Source organism: Mobula hypostoma, chromosome 19 (assembly GCF_963921235.1).
Source record: "Mobula hypostoma chromosome 19, sMobHyp1.1, whole genome shotgun sequence".
NCBI lineage: Eukaryota > Metazoa > Chordata > Chondrichthyes > Myliobatiformes > Myliobatidae > Mobula > Mobula hypostoma.
In genome coordinates, this window is record NC_086115.1 from 48,072,171 (window position 1) to 48,096,161 (window position 23,991).

The following is a 23,991-nucleotide window of genomic DNA, read 5'->3' on the forward strand; positions in this document are numbered from 1 at the left end:
ACAGCACAGGAAACATCATCTCGTATACAAGATGCCAAACCACTTGGCTTTCTGAATAGTTGGGTAGCAGAGTTTTACTATATTTCAAGCCATTTAAGTTGTACGTTAAGTCTTAACTCAGCTCTTTCCCTCTCCTTCTTCGCATTGGCATCCCAGTCTCCCCCACTATCATTCTATTTGCCAGTTGAACTTGTCACATTAAACATCTTCTCCATGAAATTCCATCAAATCAATAATGTAGCTGTGGGAACCAGAGAAGGTCCAAGTTTAAACTTCAAATGTTTCTTCACCTTTCCTCTCTCTACTACATCATCAATCTCTGACCCTTCCCTTCCTTGACTTTTCTACCTTCAAGCTCGTGACCATAATCCATGACAAACCAAACTGGTTTGCTGCAAGAACCATTCCATTTTCCCAATTCCTCTTGTTTTGTCACTTTGATCTAATGATATTATTTTCCAAACAAATGTTTCCAATACATCTTCATTTTTCCTAAACAAGTTCCCATTAACTGCAGGACTCTTAACAGTACGTGTTCCATTTCTTGCGTTTCTGCTATCAATCCCTCTGCTCCAACTAGAGCAAGGATAGGTTTCATCTTAATTTTCCACCATGTAATGTAGCATGCTCAACAAATCCTCTTGCACAATTTCCACATCTTCAAAAGATTTCCACTAGCAGACTTACTTCCATGGCTTTCCCCTTTCAGTAATCTGAAGAGACCATTCCCTCTGCACTTCTGCCGATACCTGCAGTACCTGCCTTTATACCCTGTCCTTTCCTCACAATCCAAGGACCCTAACATTCTTTCCAGGTCAAACAATTATTCTATTTACTGTATTTATTTAGTGTTTATTTCCCATTTACTTTACTGTATTCAGTGCTGACAATATGATCTCCCCCACAATGAAGTCAAATCTAGATTTGGTTAATCTGAAGCAAGGGTTCCCAACCTGGGGTCAACTGACCCCTTGTTTAATGGTACTGGACAATGACATATAAACCTGGGGTCAACAGACCCCTTGCTTAATGGTATTGGACAATGACATATAAAAGGTTGGGACCCATGATCCAGAGGACTCCTACATTCAACCCATAAAGACGACTTGAGCTTCCAGTTGCCAGTCACCTTACAATTACAAACACAAAAGTTCACATAGAACATAGAAATCTACAACACATTACAGGCCCTTTGGTCCACACTGTTGTGCCAACCATGCAACCTACTCTAGAAACTGCCTAGAATTTCCCTAACGCATAGCCCTCTATTTTCCTAAGCTCATGTACCGATCTAAGAGGCTCTTAAAAGACCCTATTGTATCTCCACCACCACCGCCGGCAATGCAGTCCACGCATCCACCACTCTCTGTGTGAAAAACTTACCCTTCACATCCCTTCGGACCCTAATTCCAAGCACCTTAAAACTATGTGTCCTCATGTTAGCCATTTCAGCCCTGGGAAAAAGCCTCTGGCTATCCACACGAAAAATGCCTTTCATCGTCTTATACACCTCCATCAGGTCTCCTCTCATCTTCTATCACTCCAAGGAGAAAAGGCCAAGTTCACACAAACTATTCTCATAAGGCACGCTCTCCAATCCAGGCAACATCCTTGTAAATCTCCTCTGCACTCTCCCTATAGTATCCACATCCTTCCTGTAGTGAAGTGACCAGAACTGAACACAGTACTCCAAGTGGGGTCTGACCAAGGTCTCATATACCTGTAGCATTATCTCATGGCTCTTGAACTCAATCCCTCGGTTGATGAATACCAACAAACCATACGCCTTCTTAACAACACTGTCAATCTGTGCAGCAGCTTTGAGTGTCCTATAGACACAGACCCCAGGATCTCTCAGATCCTCCAGACTGCCAAGAGTCTTACCATTATTATATTCTGTCTTCAAATTTGACCTACCAAAATGAACCACCTCTCACTTATTTAGGTTGAAGTCCATCTGCCACTTCTCAGCCCAGTTCTGCATCCTATCATGTCCCGCTGTAACTTCTGACAACTTTCCAGACTATACACAACACCCCCAACCTTTGTGTCATCAGAAAACTCACTAACCCACCCTTCTACTTCTTCATCCAGGTCATTTATATATTTTTAAAAAACCACAAAGAGGAAGGGTCTCAGAACAGATCCCTGCAGAACACCAGTACTCACCAACCTCCATGGGCCTACTTGGACAGTCATTTGTGGATCTTGGGGAGGAGGCAGAAGTGAGCAGTGCAGGGTAAGGGAACAGTGAGTTTGGTGGGAGTGGATGGGAGCTCTCCAGAGTTGATGAGGTCAGTGATGGTGTCTGAGACAGTTTTCTGGTGGTCTGGAGTGGGGTCCTCTTCAAGTGATAGGTATGAGAAAGTGTTTGAGAGTTGCCACCTGGCCTCAGCAATGTAGAGGTCAGCCAGCCACACTGTAGTAGTATTGATTGTGTTCATATTTGTTCAGTATTTCATTAAAATATATAATTTGTTACACCAGTTTGTCTTTTTTTATATACCTTTTTAACTATTTCCATGAAACTTTTGGTTAATTGTGGCAGCTGCTTAATTGGGCCAAAATGTATTGGCCCTGATGTGTCACAATTAACTGGAATCCACTGTACTTATTTGAGGCTTATTCCTCTTTGTGATTTTTTTTATATATAAATGACTGTCCAAGTAGGCCCATTGTTTCTGCCTGCTCCTGCCCCACTAAACTTGAGACCTCATCCCTCAACACAAGATGGAGAAGATGGCACCAGCGAACCACATGACCAAAGGCGACATCCTTCAGACAGTTCGCAAAATTACTTTTCTATTTTACTTGCTTTACTGCTTCTTGGGTCTTGTGCAAGATTTAATCAGCGTTGTTTGTGGGATGGACACTATAATTCAGGCTATGATGTGTTTTCGTTTTCTGGTTGCTTCCTTTTTTGTTGCTATCTTGTGTGATTTTGATCAAGGCGAACTGGCTGTCAACGGACATCACAGCACAAGATTGAACTGAACTGAACTGAGCTGAGCTGAGCTGAAATTGGCCATTTCTGAACTGTTGTCTTGCCTTTATGGCTTGAAATTTTATATTCTGCGTTTTTCACTCATTGTTTTGCTGTTTGCACAATTTGTTCTTTTCTTGTGCGTTGACCCACATCTCCTCCATTTCCTGAACATCCACACTCATGCCATCTTCCCAAGCCTTAACAGTGATAGAGTTCCTCTTGTCCTTACCTACCACCCCATGAGCCTCTGTATCCAATGCATCATTCTCCGCAACATCTGCCATCCCCAAAGGGATACTACCGCCAAACATATCTTTACCTCCTCCCCTTTTCCACTTTCTGCAGAAATTGATCCCTCCCTGATTCCCTAGTAGATTCATCACTCCCCGCAAGTGACCAAAATGGTACACCTGCCCTTTCACCTCCTCTCACACCTCCATGCAAGGCCCCAAAGTCTTTACAGGTGAGGGAACACTTAACCCGCAAATCTGCTGGGGTCATGTATTGTGGCCTCCCTCTACATTTGTGAGACCCGTCGTAAACTGGGGGACTGCTTCATCAAGCCCCTCCACTCCATTCTCCAAAAGCGGAACTTCCCGGTGGTCAAACATTTTAATTCCCATTCCAGGTGTTCCACTTGTGCTATGATAAGGCCACTCACAGGGTGGAAATATAACACCTCATATTCCAACTGGGTAACATACGACCCGATGGCATGAACATAGTCACCTGCCCATCACATTTGGGCCTCCGCCTCCTTCCCTTTCTCCTATGGTCCACCCTCCTCTCCAATCAGATTCCTTCCTCTCCAGTCCTTTACCTTTCCTACCCACCTGGCTTCACCCATCTTCCTTCCCCTCCCCGCAACTTTCCATCTTGTCATCTTCTCCCTTCATTTCCAGTCTTGAAGAAGGGTCTCGGCTTAAAATGTCGACTGTTTATTTATTTCCATAATGGCTACCTGACCTGTTGATTTCCTCCAGCATTTTGTGCGTGTGTGTTACTTTGGATTTCCACCATCTGCAGGGTGTCTCCTGTTTACACCTACTCCCAAAGCAAATCTAAAGTAATCTACACTCCAACTGTCTGTATATTCTGATTAACACTCTCAGGTTTGGGTCAAATCAGGCCATGCCATTTCAGCTTAACACTTTAGCAATTCAGAATGAACAACCACATGTGTCCTCTACTCAATCAACATCTGGTATCTCAATCTCAAAACAAAAATAATAGTATGTTTAAGACAGCTACATTTATGGCAATAGTCAGAGCAAGTATAGGAAAGCATTTGAGCACTCTGGCTAAGGAGGAAATTAAGTAGAAAATGTCAGGAAAACTTAAGTTTCACTACAACTGTCGAAAGACAGGTACATACTTTATATCTTGTTCATATAACAAAAAGAAATCATTCAGTCAATTAGATCCATGATCTCAAGGAAGCAATCCCACTATAAACACTACACAGACATCAGCAGAAGTCAGGATTAAATCTGGCTCTGAAACTGAAGCAGCAGTATCAACTGCTATGCAACCAGGTCAAAGAATGAAATGGATATTAATATGAACCCATCAGCCCTAAATATCTAAAATGGCTCAATGGGCTGTAGATTCCTTGTGATATAAAACTACAATCTTCCAATTTAGAGATAAGAATGCTACCACTGAACCACAAATAATGTGAAAGGTAAAATTCTGTTTTATTAAAAGAATTGCACAAGTACTATAAAAGATATGCTGCTCATTTAACAACAGTAATTAAGCTGTCTTTCTTTTACTTCCACAAAAAATACACAAATATGTCCAACTGTGCTCTGGGAGGTTGCTTATTACAATGGCATTCCTGCATTTGAATAACTTTTCTTTACAGGGTCAAGCATGAATCCAGGATCCAAGTTCTTAATCCATATTAATATATACTTGGCAGTAACACAGTTCAAATTAAGCATTAACACTTAAATGTGCATATTTTGATTCATCAATAAATGGCACTATTCAAAACACAAGTTGTATGATACCCAGCAAACACCATCAGCAGTATTTTCCACAAAATGGCAATCTTATTTGACAAGAGTAAACTTGCTCTTCAATAAGTTAATAATTGGTTCGAATGTACACTGGAAGTCTTGAGAATACAAAATGTGGCCAAATAAAGTAATGAGACAGCTGGAAATGGATTGCTGCATTAGTAGAATTACATAAGAATAAAGATACAAGCAAAGCATAAGGACTGGGTCAATTTCCCTGTTTTTATAGTGCACACTCAACTAAATATTAATGCATGTGTCTCCCCCGAACCCCCTTCCTGATCCTCATTCTTTCCTTGCCTCTGAAACCGGCAGCAAGCTTATCCAAGATTAATTTCTAATACTGTTCTCGATGCTCTCGACAACACAATGTTTAAGTTCAGATTACATCTATGCTTATTGCTCACTGACCAGCTGCATATTATTTGACCACACAATTTATTAAAAAGCTAGGTACTCAAGTGCATTCATTTTTGCAAACAAATGGCTCTTAATGATAGCCAATTAAAATTTACCATTTCTGCAGTTCTCTGGGTACTATAGTCTGGGGAAAAATACTATAAAGGATGTGTTCCCTGAACTGCATGGGAAAATACCACTCTACATCAAATTAGGAAAAAAACTGAATATCAACAAGAGCAAAATACAACAAAACAAAAACAAATGTTATACTAACTAGTCATGTTAATTTCAAAAGAATTGAAATATGTTTTGTTCTTGACAGGGCTGTTATTTATTAACAAACATCTTGCACAATTTCATGTTTGATTTAATTTAAGTGATTTCATTATTTATAAACAATTAAAGGGTATATTAGATAAGATTTTAAATGAACAGCGTAGGTTGCTACAAATAGCTTTAAAATGTAGTTTTATTTGTGAACAACACAGGTTAGATCACAAATAAACACTATGGTTAATCTGTTCACCAACTGAGAATACATGCTCCAGTCCTTGAGAAAATATGGATTAGATTTAATAGAATGATTCTAGGGATACAGGATTTCAATTTAGGGCTTAGACTGGGAAAATATAGTAGGAAAAGAATGGGAATATAGGAGGCCTTCTCTGGTTGGCTGCTGATGACTAATGTGTTCTGATTATTGACTTCAGGAGAAGGGAACCAGAGGTACATGAGTCAGTCCTCAATGGACTGGGAGAGTATACTGACTGGCTGCATCACAGCCTAGTATGGAAACAGAAAGGCCTTGAATGGAAAATCCTTTTTTTTTTCCTTTTTCACTATTTTTATTGATATTATATAAATTACATGAATACAAATACAAAATTCATAAGGATACAAGTAAATAATACAAATTACAATACATTTAAATCACAGTAATATGATCATAGCATCCCATATTCCAAATCAATCATGTATAAAAAAGATTGAATTATGAAATGAAATGAAATAGAATAAAATAATTGTGTTTTATTTAAAAAAAATCTACCCCCACTACCAAAATGAGCTAGTTGGTAAAAAAAAAAGAAAGAAAAATACCTTACCATATGATATTATAATAATAATGGCTCAGATCCATACTTCAATAACAGTTCAAAGATTGTGAAAATAATTCAGAAAGGGCCCCCATAACATTAGAAAATCATGTTTAGAATCAGAAATCGAACAACGAATCTTCTCTAGATCAAGGCACAACATAACATCAGATAGCCATTGAACATGAGTGGGTGGGGCAGCCTCCTTCCACTTGAGCAATGTCGCCCTCCTGGCCATAAGAGACATAAAGGCCAATACCCGCAAATTAGATGGCTTCAATTTTGTAGCACTATCCTCAACAATACCACACAAGGCAGTCAAAGGATTGGGCTTAAAGCTGACATTGAAAAGTTCAGAAAAAGTTTGAAATACATCTTTCCAAAATTTTTTAAGGCTTGGACATGTCCAAAACATATGAATTAGTGTGGCTACTCCATTAGTACATCTATCACAGTAAGGGGGAATATCTGCGTAGAAAACGGAAAGCTTGTCTTTAGACATATTAACTTTATGTACCACTTTGAATTGTAATAAAGAATGACTTTGAATTGTAATAAAGAATGATGAGCACATAATGATGAAGAATTAATCTATTTTAAAATAATCTTCCAGCTCTCATCAGATATGAAAATCTGTAAATCCTTTTCCAAATCTCCTTTAATTTTATCTAAAGAGGCCTTTTTCAGTCCCAACAGTAGACCATAAATGTAAGATATTGAACCATTATCAAAAGGTTTCAGATTAAAAATTGTATCTATTATATTCTTATCTGGACTTGTAGGAAATGTAAGTAATTGAGATCTTAAAAAATCTCTAATCTGTAAGTATCGAAAAAAAAGTGAGTGTTGGAAAGGTTAAATTTCATTGAAAGTTGCACAAAAGAAGAGAGATTCCCTCCATCAAACAAATCCTGAAATCGTTTAACACCCAACCTATCCCATTCTTTAAAAGATAAGTCAATTAAAGATGGTTTAAAAAAACAATTAGAAAATATAGGACTTGAGGGGGAGAATCTCAATAAACTGAAATGTTTTCTAAACTGTAACCAAATCCTCAATGTATGTTTAACCACCACAGTTTATTTAAAGATAAAGGAAGCGAGGATCCAAGTAAAGAAGTAATGGAAAATTTAATAACAGAGTTGACTTCCAAAGAAACCCATGTATGGCAATTCTCATGGTTAATGCAATATATCCAGAACGTAAAATTACATATATTAACTGCCCAATAATATAACCTAAAATTGGGTAAGGCAAATCCTCCGTTCTGTTTGGTTTTTTGAAGGTGAGCTTTATTTATACGAGGTTTTTTATTCTTGCATATATAGGAAGAAAGAATTGAATCCAAAGAGTCAAAAAAAGATTTAGGAATAAAAGCAGGCACAGCTTGAAAAAGGTATATAAATTTAGGTAAGATATTTATTTTAATAGAATTGATTCGGCCAATCAGTGATAAAGAGAGAAGTGACCAATTAGGAAGTGTTTTTGTTTTATCATAATTCAATAAACCTAAAAAATTTTCCTTAAATAAATCTTTATAATTCTTAGTAATTGTTACACCTAAATACGTAAATTGTTTTCCTAAAATTTTAAAAGGAAGGTTAATATCAGTTGGTATTAAATTGTTTAAAGGAAACAGTTCACTCTTCTGTAAATTTAATTTACATCCTGAGAACTGACTAAAATTAGTCAGTAAACAGAACACAAATGGTAAGGAGGTTGTAACATTAGATATAAAAAGCAATAAGTCATAAGCATAGAGCAACACTTTATGAATAGTACCTCTTCTTAAAATACCAGTAATCTCTTTAGACTCTCGAAAAGCAATTGCTTAGGGTTTTAATACCAAATCAAAAAGCAGAGGGTTCAAAGGGAAATCTTGGCTAATTCCACATTGGAGTTTAAAGGGTTTAGAGTTCTGAAAATTAGTAAGAACCCGAGCAGAGGGAGATAAATAAAGTAATTTAATCCAATGAATAAAATTAGGTCCAAAATTAAATTTTTCTAAGGATGTAAATAGAAAGTTCCATTCAACTCTGTCAAAAGCCTTCTCCGCATCCAAAGATATCACACATTCCGGTATTTCCTTAGGTGGAGAGTACATTAACAATTAGCAAACGCCGTATATTAAAATGTGAATATCGATTTTTAATAAATCCTGTCTGATCATCCAAAACTATAGAAGATATAATATTTTCAAGTCTGCGAGCCAACACTTTAGATAAAATTTCAGTATCAAAATTGAGTAAAGAGATAGGTCTATACGAAGAACATTCAGTAGGGTTCTTACTCTTTTTGAGAATGAATGAAATGGAAGCTTCGTAAAAAGAGGAAAATCCTACAAAAAGTATCCTACAAAAAATCCTACAGTCCTGTCCATCCCAGGTAAAACCCTCCCCACCATTGAGCACATCTACATGGAGTGTTGTCACAGGAAAACAGCATCCATTATCAGGGACCACCACCAATGTTTATTCATTTGGGGGAAACAAGGAAGAATTATAGACAGGGTGACTGGGACATGATCTGAAATTAACATACTCTGATAGTCACAAGAGCAAACAGATGGAATTAGCTGATTATCAATTAAAAAATAATGAATTCTAGTAAATATGCGATGGGCATGTGAAAAAAAATAATCTCTCTCATTTGGATGGAAAAAAAGTCATACATCGGAGATACCATAATTGGAAAGGAAAGACTGAATTGATAAGACAGATTTACTTGGTAGTGTAGGAATACAGGACGATCGATCCAAAACTGGATCTAACCAACAATTGAAATCACCGCCCAATATGAGAGAATATGAACTCAGCCCAGGCAATAAAGAGAAATAAACGATCAAAAAACTCCACATCATCCGAATTGGGAGCATATACGTTAGGCAAGACTACCACCCTGGTCATGCTCACTTCTTGCTGCCACCATCATACCACTGGGTTTAGGTATAGTTATTACCCCTCAACCATCAGGCTCTTAAACGAAAGGGGATAACTTCACTCGCCCCATCACTGAAATGTTCCCACAATCTACCGGCTCACTTTCAAGGTCAAAAAAATCTGCAGATGAAATCCAAGCAAAACACACAAAATTTAGGAGGAACTCAGCAGGCCAGGCAACATCTACGGAAAAGAATAAACAGTTGAAGTTTTGGGCAGAGACCGTTAATCAGGGCTGGAAAAAAAGTTGAGAAGTTAGAGGAAGAAGGTGGGGGGAGTGGAGGAAGAAGAATGTGGTAGATGATGGGTGAAATGGGGAAAGGAGGAGGGATGAAGTAAAGAGCTGAAAAGCCAATTTGTGAAAGAGATAAAGGGCTGGTGAAGGGGGAATCTTATAGGAGAGGGCAAAAAGACCATGATAGAAAGAGAAGGGAAGGAGCACCAGAGGGAGTGATGAGCAGGAAAAGAGATGAGGTGAGAGAGGGAAACAGGAATGGTGAAGAGTGAATGGTGAATTACTGGAAGTTCAAGAAATCGATGTTCATGCCATCAGGTTGGAGGCTACACAGACGGAATACAAGATGTTGCTCCTCCGACCCGAGTGCGGCTTCATTGCAGCAGTAAAGGAGGCCATGGGCTGACATGTCAGAATGGAAATGGGAAGTAGATTGGAAGACCGCTTCGCCAAGCTCCAATGCTCCATCTGCTATAAAAAAAAACAGGATCTGCCAGTGGCCACCCACTTCAATTCTACTTCCCAATCTGACATGTCAGTCTCTGGCTTCCTCTACCGCCGCGATAAAACCACACTCCTGATGAAGGGTCTCAGGTCAAAATGTCAACTGTTTTACTATTTTCCACAGATGCTGTCTGGCCTGCTGAGTTACTCCATCATTTTGGGTGTGTCACTTTCAAGGACTCTTCATCTCATGTTCTCAATATTTATTGCTTTTTTTCTTGTTGTATTTGCAGTGTTGTTTTTTGCACATTTGCTGCATGCCCAGTTGGTGTGGTCTTTCATTGCTTCCATGATGGTTATTTTTCTATTACGGATCCACTGAGTATGCTTAGAAAATTAACCGCAGTGTTGTATATGGTGTATTACTTCGATAATAAATTTATTTTGAATGTATGCAGGCAGCAGTACTGGGTTCGCTACTTTTCACACTGGATGTGAATTGATAGCCAAGTTTGCAGATGATACAAAGAAAGGTGGAAGGGCAGGTAGTGTGGAGGAAGCAGGGAGTCTGCAGAGGGACTTAGATAGGTTGTGAAAATTGCCAAAGAAATGGCAAATGAAATGCAGTGGTGTAGGGAAGTGGATGATCATGAATTCTGGTACAAAAAAAAAGTACAGACTTCTAGTTGCTGGTGAACGCAGCAGGCCAGGCAGCATCTCTAGGAAGAGGTACAGTTGACGTTTCGGGCCAAGACCCTTCGTCAGGACTAACTGAAGGAAGAGCTAGTAAGAGATTTCAAAGTTGGAGGGGGAGGGGGAGATCCAAAATGATAGGAGAAGACAGGAGGGGGAGGGATGGAGCCAAGAGCTGGACAGGTGATTGGCAAAGGGGATATGAGAGGATCATGTGACAGGAGGCCCAGGGAGAAGGAAAAGGGGTATAGCGAGAGGGACAGAAGGAGAAAAAGGAGAGAGAGAGAAAGAATGTGTGTATATAAATAAATAACGGATGAGGTATGAGGGGGAGATGGGGCATTAGCGGAAGTTAGAGAAGTCAATGTCCATGCCATCAGGTTGGAGGCTACCCAGACGGAATATAAGGTGTTGTTCCTCCAACCTGAGTGTGGCTTCATCTTTACAACAGAGGAGGCCGTGGATAGTCCACATTGAAACTTACTGAATATTGGAAGTCCTGGATGGAGCGAAGGTGAAGAGAACAACTCCAGCAGTGGGAGATTCTGTGACCAAACAGCACAGTCTCAGAATGAAAAAATGTCCCTTTAGAAAGATGGGTAGGAATTTCTTTAGCCAGAGGGTGCTGAATCTGTTAAATAATTGCCACAAACAGCTGAGGCAACCAAGTCACTGATATACTTAAAGTGGAGGTTGATAGGTTTTTGCATAGTAAAGGTCTCAAAGGTTACAGGGAAAATGCAGGGAACGTGGTTGAGAGCCAAAAACAAGTTAGCCACAATCAAATGACGAAGCAAACTCAAAATGCCAAACAACTAAATCCTGCTTCTGTATCTTATGGAGAAGATGGGGTTGACCACCTCAGTCCAACAAGGCAGCATGACTGTTCCATCACATGTACAACATCATGATGGGCTAGAAAATATAAAATGAGGGTAACTGGAGAGAAACTGTTACCCCAAGTAGATGATTCAAGAATCAAGGGATAGAAATGACAAATTCAAAACTCAGACAAAAGAGTTGGGATTAAGAGGCAGAAGCAAAATGTGAACAGCAGAGAAACTTTGTTATGCAGCAAACTGTTAAAATCTGGAATTCTTTCCTGCAAAGGTGATGAAAATATATTTAAGACTTTCAGAAAGGAATTGAAAATACACGAGGAAAAACAGTGCAGGACTGCAGAGAAAGACCCAGGGAAAAGGAGTGAACAGATTGTTTTACAAAAGTCAGCAAAGGTTTTCTTTGCTGTAACTAATCTACAATTCATCATAGTTCTTCCATGATAGGTAGAGGTGTTCAAATGCTTTCTTCGGTAACCGCCTAAATTAATTTCTCTTTAAATTAACTTCAATAAAATGACAGATTATCAGCCTACTTCATGCAATCTTGTTCTATGCAATTTTACTGCCATTTTTCTTGAATTACAACATTCCTATATTTCAAAGCACTTAATTATCTCTAAAGTGTTCTTGGGACAGCTTGAATGGGACACAAGTGCTGTAGAATTTCAAGATTTTCTTTTATCACTTTCCAGTAAAGCATTATGAAAACTGATTACCTATCCTACAAATTGAAATATTTCAAACAAAACCTTATCCATAGAATATTTCTGAAAGCACAATCTGAAATAGCAACAGAAAATGATGGAAGTATTCAAAGTTCCAGGCAGCACCAATGGAAGTAATGCTACTGTTTCAAGTTCGCAAGTTAACTCTTATTATCTCCACAGTGATTATGCCCAATTTGTTATTTCTTACTTTTTATTCCATACTGAACAACATATCAAAAGTTGGACAGAAACGGAGCACGGGAGAATAAAAACATCTGACATTTAAAAAACGGCCGCCAATGAAAAGAGTCGGACCCATACCTGTCTAATTTTGTTATATTTCATTGTTTCTAACAATGGTAGTGCCATAATTGTGGTATAAAATGTGAATGGGAATACCCGCAGGGTGTGTTTTATCGCCAGAACTATGAACTATTATTTCATGACGTCATATGACTCTCAAAAACGATGAACTGGCAGGAACTTCCAAAACCAGCACACTGTGGGTCAACTACCAGCACGTGGTAGGGATTGCTAGGGCACTTGTTGGGGCCGATCGAATGGGGTCATGGGAAATGCTTCTCAGTGTCATCTCAGCCTGCGTGCCGATATTCACGGCCGCTGGTCATCCGAATTATCTGAAGTTGGCTCATCTCTGTCTCCAGAAGATGCATGCATTGGCAGATGACAACTCTTGAGGTTCATCAGAAGTTCCAATCTGGATTCCATGTATCAGATGCAGCAGCCAATACTGGGCTGGCCTTGGCTCTGATCTTGTGATAGAACAGACACTAATGTGCTCACTAAAAAGCCACGGGGGTCTAACGCAAGGAAGGATATCAGAGCACCAGAGAGCAGTTTGGACTATGTCTTCCACTGTGTCATCCTCTTACAACCTTGCCATGCAAGCACTGACCGCGAATAGTTACACAACAGGTGAACAACATAAGGAGTTGTCCACCTCCAGAACGAGTAGAGATGAGGCTGACCTTGAAAAAGTCACAGCAAAACTGGACTGTTTCCTGCCATTTTTGGATGATAAATCATTGCGCAACATCATCACACGGGTTTATGCAAATGAGGATGTCCATGTACATGACCTGCTCGCAATAGGAAATGATATAGTTAGGAAGATGGACGGACACTCTGTTTTCTCGTATTTGCACAAAAGGAGTTCAAAGGTCAAGACACCAGCATCCAGCAGGTAGTCAAAGTTGCTGAAGACCATACCATAGATCCAGCGTTGTTATTCCGGAGGTTCCTAGTTGTGTCACAGACAGGTGATCTCCGGCTAGACGAAGTAATGAACTATGAACTCTGTCCATATCCGATGTCTTTGTTTGAAGCAAAGAACATCTTGCGCCAGCCAGGTAAGCCATAACTGGCAGAAGCGATAAAGAACTATGTCACCTCCAAATCGGACAATGCTGTCACACAGACGGTTCCAGTGACAGATCACTATGTTCTCGATGGGGCATCACTTCTGCACCGCTTAAAATGGACAGAGGAGTGCACCTGCAGTTCAAATGCAGATGACTACGCCTCATTCATTATCAAACACTATGCCAGAGCCACCATAGTTTTTGATGGTTATGGGGTTGGGCCAAGCATAAAGGACTGTACTCATCAGCGTCGAAGTAGAAATTTGAATGCGAACAAGGTGAACATTACAGGGGCGACAAAATTTGTTGGAAAAAAGGAAGACTTCTTGTCAAATGAGGCAAACAAGCAGGTAATTATCCAGCTCATTATGGAACGTTTGCGACAGAGAGGCTGCAAAGTGATTCAAGCTGAAGGAGATGCCGACGTTGAAATCGCAAAAGCAGCCATCACAATGTCTGCTTTCAAATCTACCACCCTCATCGGAGAAGACACAGACCTCCTCATACTCTTGCTCCACCATGTAGTGGTAACAAACTGCACTGAACCCTACTTCCGCTCAGACAAGGTAAAATCAAATGCCTATAATATCAAGGTCCTTAAGCAGATACTCTAAGAAGCAGCTTGTATTGATCTATTGTTTCTCCAGGCTTTTACCAGATGCGACTCAACGTCCAGAGTATTTGGGATCGGAAAGAAGTCGGGGTTCCAAAGAATCATCAAGAAAGAAAAGGGAATCAGAGACTGTTCAAAAGCGTTCTGTTCACCAAAGCAAAAGTCAGGATGTTGTGGAAACCAATGGCTGTAGGGCAATGGTGGCATTATACAATAGAAATCAGAACGTCTCCCTGGCACCTATCAGATACGATAAGCTCTGCAAGAAAGTTGCGAGATCTAAGACTTTCGTCACACATGAAAGACTGCTACCAACCACCTCAGCCTGTAAATTTCGCTCCCTGCGGACTTACTACCAGGTTATAGAGTGGATGGGCTGTAGTGATGAAATGGAGCCGTCTGAGTGGGGATGGAGAGTAGAACGGGAAAAACTCGTTCCAGTGATAACAGACAAAAGCTCTGCTCCAGAGGTACTTATTCAGATGATTCACTGCAACTGTTTGGGAGGGTGCAATACACTAAAGTGTACCTGCAAAAAGCATGGGCTGGAATGCACCAGTGCATGTGGGCATTGCCAAGATGGCAACTGTGACAATATGACAAATGAGCCAGTGATAGAAGGGGATGATGAACAAGACTGCATCTGAGAAGCCATAAGGTAGCATATTATGGGTTATGACATCAGTACTTAATACCAGAGTTATCCCTTGATTACGTCATTGATGACGTTATGACGTCAGTGCAAATGCAACTTTCATTCCAGGAACTACTGTTATGTGAAAAGAGCATTCATTAAAACATCAGGTTTAAAAAAAACTTGCAATTTGATGGTTATCAGTCAGATTTTTGACGTTTTTCTGCTGGCGGCCATTTTTTTGATGTCATTTTTGGAGACTTTTCCGTGTGTCAAAATTGTCCAACTTTTGATATGCTGTTCTCCACATCGAATAGTACAATAAACGATCATAAAACGTTTTTCTGCAATGGGGGGGTTAGGTGGTATATTGACCCTCCTATGAAAAACTCTATTCACAAACATGACAGAAGCGATCAATAAACGACGAACCAAATCGTTAAGTACACTTATGATATCACGTTTCCTTAAAAAATGTTTCTGATTCGTTTTAGAAAGTTTCCGGATCAGATCACCAATATTTCCCAACGAACAAGAGAGATAATAAATAACCACTCAGTAAAAATCTCAGGTGTGTGCAAAAACAGTGAGATTGAGGAAAACAGGAATAACAGATTACAAAATCATCTGCATATTTCTCTTAAAGCATTATGTACTAAATATTTTAAATCCGAGAGCCTGTTGTTTAGAAGTTATACTGAAGAACGCCACAAAATTAAACCAGAACATGGCCTTTGAAACTGACACACCTCGAACCTAATTTATCTCATTTGATAGGAAAGTGTAAAGAGACCGGATTCTCAGCATCAATTCACTCTCCTTGTTAATTATTCTCCTAAAGAGAAAAGCGATTCCGAAAGACCAAAGGATTAATATCCACGTCTGCAACTCACTGGAAAGGAGTGCGAAGGGCCCGGGATTTGGATATGTGGAAAGAGGGGAAAAATGAGGGGATTTTTTAAAAAACAATTAAAATAGTTTTAAACTGCTAGACATTCAAATCGGAAAATACAAATGGCTGGAATTCCGTGAAGGAATGCCACTCACCGACTCCATATTTTTCTTTTTTGGTTGGGACCCAACGCGTCATTGTTGTGGTTTAAACTTCCTCAACTTCCACTTTTTCCAGCTTTTCTCATTTGTCCTGAAAACTCCAAGCCGCCATTTTCCACAGGAGGAAAAAGAAAGTTCCAGTCATGTGCCTCGAGCGTCACCGATCGTAAAACTCGCGGAGATCAGTGCGTGAGCAAGCGGCCGGCTGGCCGGCAACTTTCCAAAAAAAAAACTTGAAGGACGAGTTTCCGCCTCCCGCTACAACATCACCGACTCGCAGTATGTTCCCTGCCCACTGGAAACTGCGAAATTTACTTTGTTGCTCTCCAAAACAAGCCTTCCAAGTGGGGCGCTGCCCGCAGCCTTGTGGTTAATGGAGCGAAAGGTTCGGGATCCTATCAGTCAGATGTTAGGTTTTTACTTTTTAGTCGGGAAAGTTTAAAACCATATCGTGTTAATTGTGATAACGATCAGGATGTTTTTGTTTTAAGTTATAAGAGAAGCTACCGAGCTGAGGGGGAAAAAATACTCACAACAATGTATTCCTTTAATAAAGGATATAGACTGGAATATATATCCGTCGCAGGTGTTGGAAGTCTGAAACAAAACTCAGAATAATGAAAATAATCAGAAAGTCGGGCAGGGTGTGTAAAAGGAAACGCAAATCAACTGCCAGTAAAGAGGAAGAAAGTTTCCAATGAACTGTTCTACTTTTAAATTGAATTTAGACAATGATTTTCCACAGCTCACAGACAATGCCCTTTACAGTAAATGAAGTGTATTTTTAGTAACATATGAGGCGCTGGAGGAACTCAAAGGGTCAACTGCATCTATGGAGATAACCTGTTTAGAAAGGTGGAGGGAAAGTGTGAACAGCTGAAAGTTGATACCTGGTTCCAGGTCTTGCTTCACCTGAACTAGAAAATGTTTTAAAAGAAAGCAAGTTTAATTTGTGGGGGGTAATTGGGGAGAATAAAAATAAAAAAGAATTGGTGTTAGTGCTGGCTGAAAAAGAGTGAATCAATAAAGGTGTGTCTGGGAAACTCTAAAGTTATCTGAACCATCCAGTTCATGCTTTCCTCTTGCTGCTGCCATCAGGGAGAAAACATAGGAGATTCAGGACTCACCCACCAGGTTCAGAAATGCATTGCCCCTCATGCTCTTGAACCAGAGGGGATGATATCGAAAACATAGGATGAACAGTCCCTGAAAATAAGTCAATAGGTTGTGGGGAAAGTTCAGTGATGGAGCCAGTGAAGTTAGAGGGGATAAATTCATCTTCACTTGCCCCATGACTGAACTGTTCCCACAACCTATGAACTCATTTTGAAGGACTATCAATCTTATGTTCTCAATATTTATTGCTTATTTATTTTTTTTCTTTCTTCTTGTATTTGCACAGTTTGTTGTCTTTTGAACACTGGTTGTCCACCCTGTTGGTGTGGTCTTTCATTGGTTCTATTATGGTTATTTTGTTTATTGAGCATGCTCACAGGAAAACAAATCTCAGGGTTGTATATGGTGGCATATATGTATTTTGATAATAAACGTAAAATACAATGCTGGAAATAGCTGAAAATTACCTGTCATTAGTGACCAAATATGCACATAGCTAGGAGGAATTCTTGGCAATTATGTTGTCTTTGACAATTCTGAACTCAACATGGGTGGACAGTAACAGTAAATGTCAAAACAGGACATCATCCATTTTGGGGGGAAATGTTTTCAAACCACTAAATAATACACTTTGATAACTACAGAGAATGTTATTAAGATGACAGAACTCTATAAAGTGCAGGAAGTATGGCCATTACCATTAATGAAATCTGTTTGAATAGGTTGCGTTGCAAGTATTGCGCGTATGGAATCGAATAAGATAATTCAGTTGTTTTGGTCCAAAGTTGTGGTTACAGGATTTGCATGAAGGAGTCATGGTTTGTGATTTGGGCAATTGTGAATGGTACCCACATGAGCACTCACATTACATTGACCACATCCTCTTTGAAAAATAAATTATGCGCAAAAACAAATTGTCTGCAATGAATCAGAGAATGCATTTGGTTTATATAGAAGTGTGCCTGATATTAAAGGATGATACCTGACTACTGTTTTACAATATTTAATGATTTATTTTGCAAAATGTTGGATCTTAACTTCAATTTTAGGGATGCATTTCTAAATTTCAAGTTTAAGTTTATTTTCATCTGACTGTACATACATACAACAAAATGAAACAACTCTCTGCTGGACCACGGTGCACCCACAATACATGTTTCATGTTCTGTGTATGATACAAAATATAAATAATGTAAGTTAATAAAATATAATCCAAAATACATGTGAAGTACACAGCAGAGATAAACAGTAAACTGTACTGTAAACAGCTCCCTGTCCTAGTAACAAGACCTCAGTGCTGACAGAGTGTTCATTAGTCTCACAGCCTGGGGAAGAAGCTGTCATCCTAGCCCTGATGCTCCTGTGCCTCCTGCCTGATGGTAGTGAATCAAAGAGATTACAAGATGGGTGGTAGGACTCTTTAACAATGCTTCAGGCCATTCACATACAACGCTCCTGATAAACATTATTACATATACCAGCAAATGCAACGTCTGCATATGCGAAAATTTCCCTTTAGAATATAATGCCAAGAAGGGTTATCTGGGACACTGACCTTTTAGATCTGGGTGATTGAAATTGGGAACAGGGTCTATGTATGTTCAGAATCCAATAGTGCTAAGAAGACTCTTGAGACAAAATCACTTTGAGAGAATATTGGGAACATTAAGATGACATTTGTGTTGGGCACATGGCCAAGTGGTTAAGGTGTTCGCCTAGTTATCTCAAGGTCGCTAGTTCGAGCCTCAGTTGTGGCAGCATGTTTGTGCCCTTGAGCAAGGCACTTAATCTCACATTGCTCTCGTCCCCACATAGACTTCCAATCTGCACCTTGTAAGGCATGAAAATGCCCGACACAGGCCTCTCATGGTCTGAGTCGACGTCCCTCCCCCCCCCCCCACAAGAAGGCATCCTGACATGTATTATCTTGGAAGGACCGGGAAGAGTTAGCAACCGATATATCAAAGACAATGAGCATTGGAGATGGATCTGAAATGAGGAAACACCAGGGTTGCAACTTAAAGACTGAAATATGCTAAGCCACATTTGGAGCTCTGTGAATTGTTGGGTGGGAGGACAGAATGTGCATGATGAAAGATATTTTGGAGCACTAGGAGACATATAAACCAGCTGAATTGGGAGCTAATGATTTTCTGCTTTACACTTAAGTTCCACCTGGTTTTCATCTTTCACTTTCTCTTTAAAGTCCACAATCTGTGTAACCTGTCTTTCTGGCCCCTTAAACTTTCTGCTGTTTTAGTCACATCATCAATGGTTGCCGTACCTTCAGCTATCTATACCCTAGGCTATGGGATTCCTTCCCTGAATGACATCGCCTGTCTCCTCTGCTTTATTATCTATTTAAAATATGTCAGTCATCATGTTCCAATATATGGCTCTGTATCACATTTTATTTGATAATGCTCCTGTGAAATGCCTTGAAGAGTTTTATTGAAGGCACACAAAGCAGAAGTTGTTATAGTTTAATCTGTCAAGTGCCACCAGTCCACTTTATTCATCAGTTAACTCCTCTGGTCAGTCCACAAACACGTTTTAAGCTGCCAGGTATCATCATCTCTGTATCTGTGCTTGCTTTATTTATGTTTCTGCATTAATGTACTTTGGATAAATGTTGTTTTGTTCAATTTAGCACATACTAAAAGGCTAAATACTTTTGGTATGTATCCTTTGGAGTTTGGAAGATTGAGGGGTGATATTATTCAAACATATAAGGTCCTAACGAAGCATGATAGGATAGATGTTGAGTCCTGACGAAGGGTTCCGGCCCGAAACGTCGACTCATCATTTCCACTGATGCTGCCCGACCTGCTGAGTTCCTCCAGCGTACTGTGAGTGTTGCTTTGATACCAGCATCTGCAGATTATTTTGCGTTTAGGATAGATGTTGAAATGTTTTCTAGAATGAGAGTTACAAGCAAAAGAACAGGGCTGCAAAATAAGGTTCTACTCCTTTAAACTCAGGAGTGTAGAATATTCTTTTCTTAGAAGGTAGTGAATCTCTGGAATTTTCCGGTCCTGAAGGTGGTGGAGCCCAAACCACTAGATACATTTAAGGTAAAGATGGTTAAATATATGTATTTTTTTCAAGATGGCACCGATCTGCAATCTCTGTCAATATCATGGTTCAGATTTAGTTGTTTTTTGTTTCAAGTCTATATGGATGGTTTTAGGGACAGAGAGCAGAGTTAGAGATCAGGTTAGGGTTTAGGGACACTGATGGGGGATGTTAGAGGTACATAGAATATAGAATAGTACAGCACAGTACAGGCCCTTCAGCCTACAATGTTGTGTCGACCCTCAATCCCTGTCTCCCATATAAACCCCCCCACCTTAAATTCCTCCATATACCTGTCTAGTAGTCTCTTAAATTTCACTAATGTGTCTGCCTCCACCACTGACTCAGGAGTGCATTCCACGCACCAAGCACTCTCTGAGTAAAAAACCTTCCTCTAATATCCCCCTTGAACTTTCCACCCCTTACCTTAAAGCCATGTCCTCTTGTATTGAGCAGTGGTGCCCTGGGGAAGAGGCGCTGGCTATCCACTCTATCTATTCCTCTTGTATACCTCTATCATGTCTCCTCTCATCCTCCTTCTCTCCAAAGAGTAACGCCCTAGCTCCCTTAATCTCTGATCATAGTCCATACTCTCTAAACCAGGTAGCATCCTGGTAAATCTCCTCTGTACCCTTTCCAGTGCTTCCACATCCTTCTTATAGTGAGGCGACCAGAACTGGACACAGTACTCCAAGTGTTCTGCGTTTAGGGGCAGGGAAATAGAAGAGTTATACATCAGGCCTTCGCTCCATACTCGGTGTTCCCTAGTCAAGGACCAGCAACATGGCCAGGTGACAATGGACAACCACAGTCCAGGCTTCTGCTCCATGCTCAAAGGCCAAATATACGGATGGGAGACGAAGAACATCTGTAGTCTAGGCTTCCACTCCACACTCAAAGGCCAGCAACATGGATAGGTGACAAAGGACATCCACAGTCCAGGCCTCCACTCTGTGCTCTAAGTCCATGTGAACAGGAAGCATGAGGGCCGATCAGTCAGCGTGCCTGGAGTTCATTTGGGGTTCAGGATCTCATTATCGGCTAGTGTAGGATCCAATACCAAAGATCAACACTGACGGTCAATCAGAAGTCCATAAGATGGCCAAAACCTGGAAACTAAAAACTCTGGGGATCTGTCCCGGAGTTGAGGGGCCGTCTATGTGTGTGGGCGGGTGGGAAGGAGGAAGGAGGCTTGTCTTGCTGCTGTTGTTTCGTTGTGTTCTCTGTTGCTCTGCTGAGCATCGTGGACACCAGAATATGAGGCAACGTTTGTAGGCTACCACAGCACATCCCTAGGTTGTGTTGGGTGTTAATGCAAATTATGCATTTCACTGTATGCTTCAATGTGCATGTGATACATCTGAATCCACGTCTATGAAATGTTTGGAATTGAGGGCTTTGTGTAACTGGCACAGAGCAGAGGAGAACTTGACACTAGCATAGATCAGCCATGATCACATTGAATGTGGGCAGGTTCGAGGAGCCTGGTGGCCTACTCTTGCTGCTGTTATGCTCATAAACTGGACAATTGTCCATTTCCATAGTTTTCCTACAGTTAGCACTTCAAAAGCGGTTAAAAGGAAGGTGAATATGTTTAAATTGATTTTTGCTTGATTCTCATTGACTTCCACGTTCCCAATGAACAACAATGTGTTTTCAATCATTGATCTTAATCAGCAAAGGTATGATGTACCTTGATCAATTTGTGAGCAGAAAAGAAAATGTGAGTAAATGTTCTCATTTGCTATAATAAAACCATCACAGCTCAAACTGCTTTTGTATTAAACTCTGAAGAGCTTTTGGATGAAAAATATACAGATATCCCCAAATACATTTTAATAAATTATGAAAACTACACTTGGGGATAGCTAGTTGCTGAAAGACAAATGTAATTAAAGTCCTTGCAATGTAGAGTAAATTTGAAACTTTGCTTTTGTAAAAGATGTGCTTAAGAGCTACATTTACTTGTGCACTGCTTAATTTTAATAATTTTATCACATGCATTTAAAAATTCTGGTACCCAGGAAAACATTTTCCCAATATTTTTAATGATTTTTCAATTTACACCTTAAAAGGAAAATACTTACATATTAAAATGTATATTTTTCCCAATATTTTTAATTCTGTTTGTGCAGAATTAAATTTTGACAAAACAAAAATGAACTGGAGTAAGATATTGGGCCATTAGAGGCCTTATTGCCATTCAGCAATATCATGGCTAAACTTCCAACTCAGCACCATTTTCCTGCCCTGTCCTGAAATCCTATGATTCCTGTAACATCCAGAATCCTTTCTGAAAGCAATTAGTGGCTAGCTCTGAATAGAGGGTAGGGAATTGCTAGTATTCAAAACTCTAAGTGAAGAAATTAAAGTTCAAATTTGAAAAGTCTAATCCAAAATGAAGACTAGTAAAATTTCTGAGCAGAAATGCATGCCATATATAAGCTTGTTAAGTCCATAAGACCATAAGACAAAGGAGCAGAAGTTGGCCATTCGGCCCGTCGAGTCTGCTCCGCCATTTTATCATGAGCTGATCCATTCTCCCACTTAGTCCCACTCCCCTGCCTTTTCACCATAACCTTCGATGCCCTGGCTACTCAGATACCTATCAATCTCTGCCTTAAATACACCCAATGACTTGGCCTCCACTGCTGCCCGTGGCAACAAATTCCATAGATTCACCACCCTCTGGCTAAAAAAATTTCTTCGCATTTCTGTTCTGCATGGGCGCCCTTCAATCCTTAAGTCATGCCCTCTCGTACTAGACTCCCCCATTATGGGAAACAACTTTGCCACATCCACTCTGTCCATGCCTTGCAACATTTGAAATGTTTCTATAAGGTCTCCCCTCATTCTTCAAAACTCCAAAGAATACAGTCCAAGAGCAGACAAGCGTTTCTCATATATTAATCACATAAGTCCAATCACAAGCTGAATTCCTCCAGCATTGTGTGTGTGTAAGCTTATTAACATTGCTTGGATTTTTTACCCATTGAATCTCAGCTGTATTCTTCACACTAAAATATACCATTTGGATTCCAATGGCACTTCTGGTGCCAATGCATGTTTGGCAGATGTTGTGACTCTAGTCTATAAAATGCATGATATTTAAACAAATATCAGAATCCAAACCACAAATTAAAAGCTCACATCAGATACATTTGTAATTAGTGTTTTCAGTCATCATTTCATTTTCCTTCCTACTTTGCTCTCTGCCAACCCTCCAAAACTAAACACAACTTCTAAAAATTACAACAAAATTTCACTTAAAATTTGAAGTTTCAACAATTGAAATATTCTTTCAGAGTGATTCACTTAAGGCTAATAAAATTTCCCGTCATTTGATTGATTAAGTGTTGCCAAAGCATCATAGGAAATTCTGCAATGCCAAACCACTACCTCTTCTGGCAGTTAATCTTAGAAAATATAGCTTCTTGATTTTATCTTCATTCCAAATTTAAAAATGCTAATTTATCTGTAGATAATGTAACATTTATACAGTTCCCTACTCTTGCAATAGAAAAGGTATGTTACAGTAGCTATCAAGAAGGGACAATAAAAATATAAAAAACAACAAACCTGAAATTTTTAAAAAACTTTTATTTAAAGTGCTTCTCCAGACTGTGTGAGCAATTGCACCCACAGGTTCATTGCCAAAATATTTGCGTTCAAATAAGAGAATACACCTTGCTAAAACCATTGAAAGACAAGACTGCCTGTAATTGTTTAAAAAAAAGAGTAATCATAGAGTA

General features: G+C 39.6%; 1 protein-coding gene across 2 annotated transcripts in view; it reads right to left on the reverse strand.

Moving 5' to 3' along the window:
• dock1 (dedicator of cytokinesis 1) overlaps positions 1 to 16,239 on the reverse strand; it is a 575,517-nt gene extending 559,278 nt beyond the window's left edge. For both annotated transcript variants that reach the window (XM_063071820.1, XM_063071821.1), the window contains exon 1: positions 16,043 to 16,239. In XM_063071820.1, coding sequence (XP_062927890.1) covers positions 16,043 to 16,085 — 43 coding nt within the window. In that variant the 5' untranslated portion in view covers positions 16,086 to 16,239. The remainder of the gene's footprint in view (positions 1 to 16,042) is intronic.
• Between the last annotated feature and the right edge of the window lie 7,752 nt (positions 16,240 to 23,991).